Genomic DNA, 12,610 nt, shown 5'->3' with positions numbered 1-12,610 from the left:
TCAGATTGCATTAAACAGAACGTTAGGCCAAATGAAAATAGATGAAATTAGAAAACCTTGCACAATTTTACATATAGGCTGTCTCAGTCTCATGCATTGCCAAAAGTCAACATTCTCTTGGTTGTACGCTAATGAAGGCTTTCACCAGGGTGCTGGCTATTTGTTTACATAAAGATGTGTGAATTGCTTTGAGCAGGAGAAAGGCTTATCATTTCTGACAATCTATGCAGAGGAGAGGCTATATAAGATTATGCACATCATGCTATGAAAACATATTTATTGTGAGGAAAACTCAAAAACAGAAATGTCCTGTCCTACAACATGCCATATTATTTCAAATAGAAATATGTCAATCATAATTTTCACCTGCAGTTGACTTTTACCAAAATGTTTAATCTTTTCCACTTCTCCACAATGATGAATCAAGATTATATTTTCACTGTCAAATAATTTGCCCCATGGGCTTGGACCGTGCTAATGCAGGTCATTAGTGGGGTCCAAGCCCATGGGGCGCTATATTTGTTATTTTAACTTGAAAAAGCTGGATATTGCAGCTTTAATATGACTGGCCTGTGTTGCTGCCTTTGTAATTGTGGTTCAGTTAGTTCAGAATTAATCTATTGTTTTGTCCACCCTCTGTATGTTTGTATCTCCTCAAACTCCTCACCTCCAGAGCCTGGTTTCAGCCCATGAACAGTTTAAATCCACTCTGCCTGAGGCCGACAGTGAGAGGCAGGCCATTTTCAGTCTGTACAACGAGGTACAAAAGATCAGCCAGAGCTATGGACTCTCTACCGACCTGACCAACCCCTTCAGCAGCATCACCCCCGCTGAGCTGGCCGCGAAATGGGACAAGGTGACGACCTTTCAGTGTGTGTGTGGTGGGCAATGTCTGTAGGCCTATGAGAAAGACATAAAAGCTAAGACAAGGGTTTGAGCTGCCAATAGCCATATTTTGTGCCAACATTAAAGGATTTGGCATCAACATCAGCATTTTGGGCATCAACCTTTTGGCAGTGGGTGTGTACGCCCACGTACCAATACCACTGCTGAATCATTTTATATCTAAAAGCCACACTGGCTACAGTAGCGATCCCGAACTCTAATACAGAGTACGGCTGCAACTAACTATTATTTGGTAATCGATGAATCTGTCGACTATTTTTTTGATGAATCGATGAATCTGTCAACTATTTTTTCGATTAATCTAACAATTATTTTCTTAGTTACATTAGTCATAACAAAATAAAACTGGATCAAGCGGCTCAACATTGAAAGCTTTATTGAGCTCTCAAGTCGTTGAGGAGCAGGTGGAGGATGCTTTCTGTCAAGACTTCAAGGAGAAAATCATCTATACACCTCTGTATGTTATGATAGAATAATGTTGTTTTAGGTGTTGATAATACAGAAATGTATTGGTGAATTTTATTCAGTAATTTCATGCCTGTAAAAATGCCATGGATTCTCTGTGTACAAGTAGAGGTGAGAGACCAGATGAATTTACTACTTTAACTTTGGGCTTGTTCTTTAACATTGTGTAGGCCTAACTGTTATTTGAGCGCCTTTGTTTAATTCAAAATTATAAAATACTCTTCACATAAACATTAATTTAGTGGCAAAGAAAATAGCAGACTGTGGATTATGGCTTTTAAGTTTTATGAAAAAGTTTTGTTTGGAGATGAGAGCTGTCAGTTATATTTATCCTCTCAGGTCAGTACCTAACCACAACTATTCCAGAGCTTCAGCACATATCAGGTCTGTAGTCACGTTACTCATCACTGACAGCCAGGTGGCATAAACAACATTACTCACCAACTACTACCAGTTTCAGAAGTGGCTCCGGGATACTTTGGTTTTAAATGTCGGTGTGGTGCTGTTCCCCATTCTACTCTACAGAGGTTTTACTCTGCTGTATCGTTGGCTTTAGAGCTGAAAAACTCCCGGTCTCGCGGTACACTTCTTTGAACGTCTCGCAGGTCCGGTGGCATTTTCCATGGTAATTTCACCCATCTTCTATTAGGGAAACGTCTTCTTTACCTGTCTACTGCATGTTGATCAGCTCGACATTTTAGGCACTGCTGCCACCTAGTGCTGCCTTTGCGCATTGCATCATTGACTGTATGAAGCCCTGATACAGCCTGAAGATGTACAAATATGCAATGCGTCGATGATAAAAATCCACGCTGACGTATTTTCGTAATTGACGTAGTCGATTAGGTCGACCAATCGTTTCAGCCCTAATACAGAGTAAAATAAGATTAGATAGCACTTTATTAATCCCCTTGGGGAAATTCAGGTGCCACAGCAGCAACTGGCAGACAGTACTAGGAAAACAAGGAGTTATGACTGGCTGGCACCGGGTCGCTGATGTTGTTGAACAGTCCAATGGCCGCCAGCACAAAGGAATACCTGAGCTGCTCTGTCCTGCATCATAGGAGGAGGAGCCTGTGGCTGAAGCTGCTCCTCATCAGCCTCAGCTCGTCGTAGAGAGGGTGAGAGGGGTTCTCCAGGATGGAGTTCATCTTTTCCCCTCATCCTCCTCTCTGCCTCTGCCTCCAGACTGTCCAGTTTGAGTCCAACAACAGAGCCAGCCTTCTTCACCAGCTTGTTCAGTCTGTTGGCTTCTCCTGTCTTGATGCCGCCTCCCCAGCACACCACAGCAAAGAAGAGACTGGCTGCTACAGACTGGTAGAACATCTGCAGCAGCCTGTTGCACACGTTGAAGGACCTGAGTCTCCTCAGGAAGTACAGCCTGCTCTGTCCTTTCCTGTAGAGGGCCTCAGTGTTGTCCGACCAGTCCAGTTTATTGTTGAGCTGCACTCCTAGGAACCGATAGGAGTTCACCATCTCCACCTCCTCCCCCTGGATGGTGACAGGGTTTGGGGGCTTCCTGCCCCTTCTGAAGTCCACCACCAGCTCCTTGGTCTTTGTGATGTTGAGCTGGAGGTGGTTGTTGTCGCACCAACCTACAAAGGTCTCTACCAGGTCTCTGTACTCCTCCTCATTGTCCTCCGTGATACAGCCGACAATGGATGAGTCGTCAGAGAACTTCTGTAGATGGCACGATCCAGAGTTGAAGCGGAAGTCTGAGGTGTAGAGGGTGAAAAGAAATGGTGACAGCACAGTTCCTTGGGGTGCGTCGGTGTTGCCCACCACCACGTCTGACAGGCTGCCCTGCAGCCGGACATACTGCGGCCTGCCGGTGAGGTAGTCCGTAATCCAGTCCACAAGGTTGTGGTCTACCTGCATCTCAGAGAGCTTCTCTGCCAGCAGGAGGGGCCAGCGGTGTTGAAGGCACTGGAGAAGTCAAAGAACATGATTCTCACAGCGCCCCCTGGCCTCTCCAGGTGCGAGTAAACCCTGTGGAGTAGGTAGATGATGGCGTCCTCCACTCCAATGTGGGCCTGGTAAGAGAGCAGCAGAGGTGCGGATGGGGGCAGAGGTGATGGTGGTTGGGGGGCGAGTATTGATAAATTCTACAATAAATAAGTAAAGGTTAATTAACCAATATATTGGTGTAATCCCAGGTTACCTAACTGAGATTAAATAAATAAATAAACTGTCAAACACTGAGACAGCTGATAGCTTTTTGTATGTATGTGTGTGTGTATTCCCAGGTAAAGAGGCTGGTTCCCCAGAGAGACAGCTGTCTGCAGGAGGAATTAGCCAGGCAGCTTGCCAATGAAAGGCTAAGGAGGCAGTTTGCTGCCCAGGCCAACATCATCGGACCCTGGATACAGACCAGGATGGAGGTGGGTCCCCTCCACACCAAGCCTGAATAGGGTGACCACCCGTCCCGCATTTCGTGGGACAGTCCCGAAATTGGAACGTTTGTCCCGCGTCCCGCACATCATAAGCAGTGTCCCGCATTTCAATGATTAGGCCTATTTTTTTTTTTTTTTAGTAAACAACATACTTATATATTTAACCATGCATTTTCTAGTTGCTACTTAAGGAAGCTGTCTGTTTATCCCTCCTATTCTTGCATAAAATGTGATTTTCAACCAAACTATTAGCCTATTATATTTAATTCATTATATTTATTAGATTGAATTGGTCCTAGTGTCGTTAAAATAAACATTTAATAAAGCCTACCGATGATTTAAAGCAGGTTAATATCCAACGCCACTGAAAATAGGCATTCCGTCTAATATTAAATCGATATTTACATAGCCTAATAATAGTCATTTCTCTCTCTCCCACGTGTCCCGCATTGTCCCGCAAAATCACGTCTGCTGTCCTGCAACGGAACAATTAAGAGGTGGTCACCCTAAGCCTGAACCATAATAGTAATAATAATAATAGTAGTTATATTCATTGTCCATGTGCCGTAATCTCTGACCCTTGACCTCCTTACTATTGGTTGCTTGTAATGTTGGTGATCGAGGAAATTAAGTTTATTCTACTGTTAGGCTTCCCACTGTTCATGGAATTGCAGGAAGAGTGGTAACTTAACTCAAAATGTCGATGTAAGTTGGATGTAAATTGGATGTAAGTTGCCGATGCCCCTCTTTTGTCCAGGAGATTAGCTGTAGCTCAGTGGATCTGGGTGGATCACTGGAGGAGCAGATGAACCAACTGAAGCAGTTTGAACAGGTAAATCGTCCCTATTAGCTTAACACCAGAATAGATACGAAGCTATAGGACGGATTCTAGATGCCCTTGAAAACTTCTGGAGCACATGTTGTACATGCATGCACATCTCATTGGCTTCACCCTCATTTCGATTGATGAAGAAGCTATAATTATGGTGACTGTGATCATAACATTTAATTATTCAAAATTATATTATTTCATTATTCAGATGATACAGTACATTATCCTGTATTATCTTTTTAATCACTTCTTAAAACTATTTTTATGGAATTGCCTTTATGTAATGACCTTTTATTCATCGTCTCTGACCTCCCATTTGTTCTTGCCTTGCTTTTAAATTGCTTGCCTTGCTTTCATTGCTTTTGCTGTCGATTTTATCTGTTTTTGTTTATTACCCTTTTGTAAAGCAGTTTGAATTGTGTTTTGAAAAGTGCTTTAGAAATAAAGTTAATCATTAAGATTATTATTATTCAATAATACTGTTATATGCCTGATCAGGCAATCATCAACTACAAGGCCAACATTGAAAAGCTCGAGGCAGACCACCAGCAAATTCAGGAGAACCTTGTCTTTGACAACAAACACACCAATTACACTATGGAGGTAACACACACACACACACACACACACACACACACACACACACACACACACACCAGTTACAGCATGAAGGTACTGACACATTACAGGCTTGGACACACACCAGCGGACAAATGTTAGTTTTTAATTTTGGCTGTGACTGATAAGTATTTCAACCCTATTATAATTCAACAGATTTGAATGAATGCAACCATTGCTCCTCTGCATCACTGAAATTCTGGGGACTCAAAAATCCTTCCTTCCCCAACAAGAGGAGATATTGTCAACAGGCTACTACGTAGAGAGGCCTATTGGATCTATACACTTAATTCAGTAGAGCGTTTTTCAATAATATACTGTATATAAAAGTAGAATCCACAAATGTGTGTACCATGATCTGTAAATAACAAACACAAACCATAAATATGTTCTATTTCTGTATCGGCTTGCATTTATCTACAGATTTTTGAGAGAAATATTCACACACAATTACACGATACACACACAAATGCAGCAGCTTCAGGGTAACTTCACCCAGGAGCCACTAGATGGCTCTGTTCTTCCGTGGCAGTTGAGGACTCACTTTTTCACTTGCCAGATTTCATGAGATGAGCGACATCATACGAAGCCCCGGAGGTGAATTGGTGTTGTTTTTTTTGTTTAACTCGTGGGAACGTGATGTATGTTGCGGCCACGACTTACTAACAATTCAATAATAATAATATTAGGAAACTTTAGTTCTGATAGAAAATGTGTTCAAAGAGCATTTTACTAATCCGACATCCTGTTCTGCTGCGAAAGCTCTAACAAGTTAATCTTCTTCCTTATCATTTCCTCCACAAGCAGCATTTTTATTAAGTAAATACATTTACATAATGTCACCAAACTGTACAGTGGAATTAAGAATAATGCACATATTGGATCATAAATTATCATAATTTTTTTTATTTTGGGCATTTTCGCCTTTATTAGACAGTTGAAAGTCGAGAGAGACAGGAAAGACCGGGAGAGAGAGGGGGATGACATGCGACAAAGGTCCGTACCCAAATCCACAAAGCAGTCTTTTCTTCAGATTTATAAAACGCTGCTCACGTGGTGTTCACACATTGTTCTGTTTTATAAATCTCAATCATCTTGAAACTGTGCACACATGCGCAAGCCTAATGCCCACTCCCATAATTAGCCATAACTGGGTGTCAACACACCCATTTAACCTGGTTTGGACATAAACACCAATCATCATCATGGGCCAGAAACATCAGACTTGTTATTTCTCTTGAAAATCTGTAGATAAATGCCGATCCAAATATGTCCTATGATTCACAAATGCAGATTCGCAAGCCAATTTTAGATTTGAGAATGTGCATAGCAAAAAATAAAAATAAAAGACATTTGTAAAAGTTGTTGTATTTATCGACAAACAATGAGATATTTCTGCCAAAGTGAAAACATTTATTTACAAATACATATTTATTTGTGAATATCATTTTGCATTATTCAAATGACATTACATTACATAATACAAGTTAAGGTGTGTTTTTTGTGGATAGTAAAACATATTTGTGATTTGTGTTTGTTAGTTACAGATTGTGGTACACACATTTGTGTATTATACTTTTATTATTGATAACCAAACTGCATTTGTGTGAAATGGCACAGAAACAGCAGAATAGTTCTCTCAAAAATCTGTAGATAAATGCAAGCCGATCCACACGTGTCCTTTGATTCACAAATGCAGATTCGACACTTCACAAACTATGAGGTATTTTTGCAAAAGTGAAAACATTTATTGACAAATATGTACACATTTGTGAATATCATTTTGCATTAATTCAAATCACGATTTACAAAACACAAATTGAGTTTGTGTTTAGTTTGTGGATAGTAAAACATATTTGTGGTTTGTTTTTTTACTTATGGATCATGATCAAGATCATGATCCGATCCGATGATCCTTCTCTCCCTCTGTCTATATGTCTCTCCACCCGCAGCATATCCGAGTGGGCTGGGAGCTGCTGCTGACAACCATTGCCAGGACCATGAATGAAATCGAGACCCAGATTCTAACCCGCGACGCCAAGGGCATCAGCCAGCAACAGATAAACGAATTTAGGTCCTCCTTCACACACTTTGACAGGGTAAGATAGCTTGTGTGTGTGTGTATGTGCGTGTGTGAGAGAGACACTAGCTGCAGGCCCATATTCATAAAACTATGTATGTATTATATGGAATACTTAATTTACATGTTCATTTTGGGGGTGTGGGGGTTAAAGTTTTTTTTTGTTGTTGTTTTTTTAAATTTTATTTCTCCTAAATTAGGCTACTTCAAATTTCTAGGCGATATTCGATACCACAGAAAATATGGCAATATGCACAAAATCTCACGATATTCCATATCGGCCCAAGCCTAGTCACCACCACGGTGACTTTATGAATCACATCCACGCTGCGCTGTTACCGCTGAGTTTTATGAATATGGTCCATTTTAGCAGTGTGCTTTTATGAATCGTTAACCCTGCCGGTGAGTTTCATGAATAACACTCACTGTGGCCTTCTCCTTCCAGAAGAAGAAGGGTGGGATGGAGACAGATGACTTCAGGGCCTGCCTGATATCTATGGGTTATGATGTGGTAAACATGTACACACACACACACACACACACACACACACACACAGTGGCAGATGTTTTCAGTGATTGTACACAACAGTGGTTCTCAAACTGGGCTCTGGGAGTTCCAGGGGTCCTTGAGGGGTTTCCAGGGGTTCCCCAGTAAAACAGGGGAGTAGTTTATTCCACGATAGTATAATTCACTAATTATCCTATGCTAATTATTCAATATGATGGCATGATTTGATTCACTAATTATCCCAATTAGAGAACACTCTCACCACTATTACACGTACAGTGTAGTGTGTAGTGTAGTGTGTCTATTTAGTCTTTGGGGTCTAATGTGGGTCTATTTGGTCTTTGGGGTCGAATGTGTGTCTTTTTGGTGTCTGTGGTCTATAGTGGTGGGTAGAGTACTGAAAATCTATACTCAAGTAAAAGTACAATTACTCCCATAAAAAATGACTCAAGTAAAAGTGAAAATTACCATTTGAGAAACCTACTCAAGTAAAAGTAAAAAAGTACCTGGTTAATAAATGACTCAAAGTACAAGTTACTTTCCATTTTAATATTTTTTAGGGTGTGCGGGCCAGTGCAAAATAATGAAAAAACAGCACTTGTTGATAAAACTTTCTTAGCCCTTTATAAAACAGAGTATAAGTCTGTTTAACTCTAGTATTTACAGACATTATCAAAGTAACCAAACCTATTACAGCCCCAAAATGCAGTAGATACCGAATACAATACAATTAATTAAAACTCAGATTTTCTGTTCTGTAGTATTACTCCCTGTACCAAGACCTCAGTCAATCAACTAGAGAATTAAAACTTCTCTCCAGTCACATTTTTCATTTGGGGATACCCATTTGTTGGAAGCTGCCTCTTGTTCTGGGTTTTGCTCCGTCATCATCGCATCGTGGTCAAAAGACAGGTGGTGCTTATTTTTCTTCCAGGCAGCTGGCAACTTGGCATCTGCAGTACAGGTGCTCCTCACGTGCTCTCCCCCCTACACTCAATCCCCGCATTTAGAGCAGACTAGTTGTAACGAATGTATAAATGGCAAATGTAGTGAAGTACAAAGTAGATTACTGGCTCAAAAATATACTCGAGTAAAGAGTAGAAGTACAGTTTAAAAAAAGGAACTAAAAGTACAAAAAAAACCTACTTTTTTACTCATGTGCGTTACTTGTAATGCGTTACTACCCACCCCTGGTGGCCTAATATGGGTCTGTTTGGTGTTTGTGGTGTCTGTGGTCTAGTGTGGGTCTATTTGGGGTCTGTCACCTAATGTGGTCAGACCATGTGGTCTACCAGGAAGACATGCAGGGGATGAGTGCTATGTAGATTCAATGTTGTGGGGCTGTTTCTTACAGCGGCAGCATGGTCCGGGGGAGAAATACTATAGGGGGCAGTTACTATAGGAAATGACTCAATGATTATAGAAACACTATAGGCAGCAGTTACTATAGGAAATGGCTAAATGATTATAGAAACACTATAGGCAGCAGTTACTATAGGAAATGACTAAATGATTATAGAAACACTATAGGCAGCACTTACTATGGGAAATGACTGAAATATTATAGAAAAACTATAGGCAGCGCTTACTATAGAAATGACTGAATGAGTATAGGAACACTATAGGCAGCAGTGTGTCTGTGAAGAAAATTTGTAAATCTGATGTTAAGTGAGTCTAAACATTAATTTGCATACTAAGAACTTAAGGTAATTATTTTTAGTTTTATGGCCGATAAAAATAGTTTTGGCTGGTACATTTTCTCAGTTTACCTGTCATTGGCAGATGGTCCAAAAAGTTAATTTTGCACACACACATACATATATATGCACATACACACAAAGAATCATATACCCTCACCTTGTTAGAATGAAAGGTCTTAGGAGGTTTAGGATGACAGTGATTCTCAACCTTTTTCATATAAAGGACCCTAATTTAGTCCACATTAGAGCCACAGACCCCATTTGATGAGATTTTGTCTCTTGAACCCAAATATAAGAATATTTTTGTTAGATATGATTTTGTCTATCTATCTGCATTGTAGGTAGAGAGATAACAGTGAAACTAAGATCAAAATAGTCATTATTCTACATTCTCTAGTTGTGTTAACTTCTTGTAAATTAAATATTGGTGAAGTTTAACAATTCATCAATTTGCTGGAGACCCCCTGGAACCCCCTCAAGGACCCACATTGAGAACCACTGACCTCCAGCAAGGAGAGATACCTGCCACCCAGTTAGTGAGCCCGTCAGTCAGTCAACCAGTCAGTGAGTCAATAAACCAGTAAGTCAGTCAGCGAGTAAACCAGTCAGTGAACCAGTCAGTCAGTCACTTTAAGATACAATGCATATAAACCATCAAGCTGTTACTGATGAGTCTGTAATCCAAACAGCTTGAACTTGAACTCATTCAGCAGCCCTACTTAAGAAAAAATTTCAATCTTCATAATAGTAAAACACAAAAGCACATATTCACATATTTTGCATGATATTTTGAAGTCCATGGATGTTTGATAACTCCTCTCTTTGTGCAGGGGGAGGTGGAGTTTGCCCGGATCATGAGTCTGGTGGATCCCAACAGCACAGGCAAAGTCACCTTCCAGGCCTTCGTCGACTTCATGACCAGAGAAACAACCGAGTCCGACACCGCGGTGCACGTCGTTGCCTCCTTCAGGATACTAGCAGCCGATAAGGTGAGGGATGGATGGATTGATGGATGAAAGGATGGAAAGATGGATGGATAGATGCAGAGAAGCTTGTCCATGCCTTTATCTCCTCAAGTCTGGACTACTGCAATGCACTCTTCACTGGGACGCCTGGCAGGAGCATCCAGAAGCTCCAGTACATTCACATAAGTGCTGCCAGGATCCTGATGAGAGTGCGATAACACAAATACATAAGTGCAAGAGGTTCTGACTGCATCTATGTAGCGGTTTCATGCAGCTACAAAGTTTTGAACAGTTAAATCAGTCAGGTTCTGTGAGCCTCTATAAATTACCAGCTATTTTTTTTTTTTTTGTTAAGAAGCAACAGGTCAAATTTGGTGGCAATATCTACAAGCTAAGTTGAAAAAACTAAGCACACAAGGAATATGTCTGATATGAAAAAGATACTTTTTTTTTAGCAAAGTTTGTGCTTGGTGTATTTGACACAACTGGCATTAAAATGTTTGAATTAGGTACACTAGACATTTTGAGGCAGTGAGAGTTAACTATTTGAATTTGGTGGACTTTGTTGAGTCCAGCTTTCTCTGGACGGAGCGCTCGCTCACTGTTTAAGGGACACTTCTGTATTTCGCTTCAATTAGTCACTTCCTGTGTGGAGAAGATTTGTCAAACTACAGTAGTTATAGAAGCAAAATATTCCAATATCTCAAAATTGACCAATCCACCCAAAATGTCCATTCCTTTAATGTTAATATTTGTGTGTCTTTGCCCAGCCTTACATTCTGTTGGAGGAGCTGCGTAGGGAGCTTCCTCCAGACCAGGCTGACTACTGCATCTCCCGGATGCCTCTGTACTCTGGACCTGGTGGAGTACCTGGAGCGCTAGACTACACTGCCTTCTCCACCACCCTGTATGGAGAAAGCGACCTCTAACAGCCATTACACACACACACACACACACACAGGCACGCACACATACATACACACACATACCAGGATATGCTCAAAAAGGGATATGCTCATCAAAGTCAGTGGCTTCCAACTCTGTAACCCTAATCTTCATCAGACGCAGGTCAAATATGATTAAAATACTTTCCATTGTTTGTTTGTTTAGCCTTCTTAAAGGTGCTACATCTAGCATTTTAAAGCTGGGGTAGGTAATATTTGGGGAAATTTTCTTTACATCCCAACAGCTATCGATAAATCAAATGCTCTAAGAAAAAATCTGGTTTCTGTGACTGTCCCAGGCCCTGTAATCAGCCACTGCAAAATCTCAGGGCACCTGAATCTTAACAACCAATCAGGACAGCTCTCTGCAAGGAGGCGTCCCTACCTGCTTGTCAATCACATGTGCACATAGCTCTGTCTAGTTCTGACCACCCTGCAAAATGCAGAGAGAAAACAAATATATCCACAGAAGAGATGAGGCGAAAAAGCCATAATCCAAACTGAATACTGGGACTGGAATATACTAAGGAAACCAGTTTTTTTCCCCACTGCACAGGACCTGTTCATCAGGAAGGAGCCACATTCAGGTCAGTCAGTCAACTGGTGTTAGGTAGCTATGGCTTTGCAACTGTGGTAACTAATCTGTATGTGACAACTAGACTGAGCTAGCAGAGCTGTGTTTTGCATAAAAGGTGTGAAAATGATCAAGTTTTGCCCAGAAGGCGCTCTCTCCCTAGTGTAGAGTGAACCTTGCTTGACCAAGGTTTGTGGCATTGTGTGTTTATAACCACAATGACTAGTCTATGCTGACAAAAATAATTTTTGCTGGTGAATGTTTTAATCACAACTATGTTGAGCTAGCAGAGCTGTGTTTTGTGTAAAAGATTTGGAGTTCATTAAATTGGCCCCGTCTCTCATGTACACGCCTGAGCCTCGTTTGGAGGGAGGAGTTACGAGAGAGGGGGTTCTATACTTTCCAATTCATGCTAATTTCTCCAAAGTTGCCGAACATCAATAAATCATTACTACATTCATTTTGGGACATAAGCATGATTACCGTAATCAAATGTGACCATCACTGAGAAGATTTTCTATTCATAAAGTCGGCCTCATGATCTTTGGGGCTGCGGTAATGGAACATGAATGCAACGTCTACATTGAACCAAACACTGTCGGGAATCCAAAATTCAGCGCAATTA

General features: G+C 40.9%; 1 protein-coding gene across 5 annotated transcripts in view; it reads left to right on the top strand.

Annotated features, from left to right (window-relative positions):
* The window catches only part of LOC139917762 (alpha-actinin-2-like), a 43,955-nt gene extending 32,559 nt beyond the window's left edge, over positions 1-11,396 (top strand). For 2 of the 5 annotated variants that reach the window (XM_078290643.1, XM_078290640.1), the window contains 9 exons: positions 674-856; positions 3,618-3,752; positions 4,522-4,596; positions 5,095-5,199; positions 7,167-7,313; positions 7,740-7,813; positions 8,298-8,304; positions 10,333-10,491; positions 11,238-11,396. In XM_078290643.1, coding sequence (XP_078146769.1) covers positions 674-856; positions 3,618-3,752; positions 4,522-4,596; positions 5,095-5,199; positions 7,167-7,313; positions 7,740-7,813; positions 8,298-8,304; positions 10,333-10,491; positions 11,238-11,396 — 1,044 coding nt within the window. Of the gene's footprint in view, positions 1-673; positions 857-3,617; positions 3,753-4,521; positions 4,597-5,094; positions 5,200-7,166; positions 7,314-7,739; positions 7,814-8,297; positions 8,305-10,083; positions 10,091-10,332; positions 10,492-11,237 lie in introns of all 5 variants that reach the window. The other 3 variants (XM_078290641.1, XM_078290639.1, XM_078290642.1) reach the window with 3 other exon arrangements.
* Positions 11,397-12,610: the final 1,214 nt, after the last annotated feature.

This window comes from Centroberyx gerrardi, chromosome 20, assembly GCF_048128805.1.
Source record: "Centroberyx gerrardi isolate f3 chromosome 20, fCenGer3.hap1.cur.20231027, whole genome shotgun sequence".
NCBI classification, from domain to species: domain Eukaryota; kingdom Metazoa; phylum Chordata; class Actinopteri; order Beryciformes; family Berycidae; genus Centroberyx; species Centroberyx gerrardi.
The sequence above is the reverse complement of the archived record's forward strand: the minus strand, read 5'-3'. Positions and strand labels throughout refer to the sequence as shown.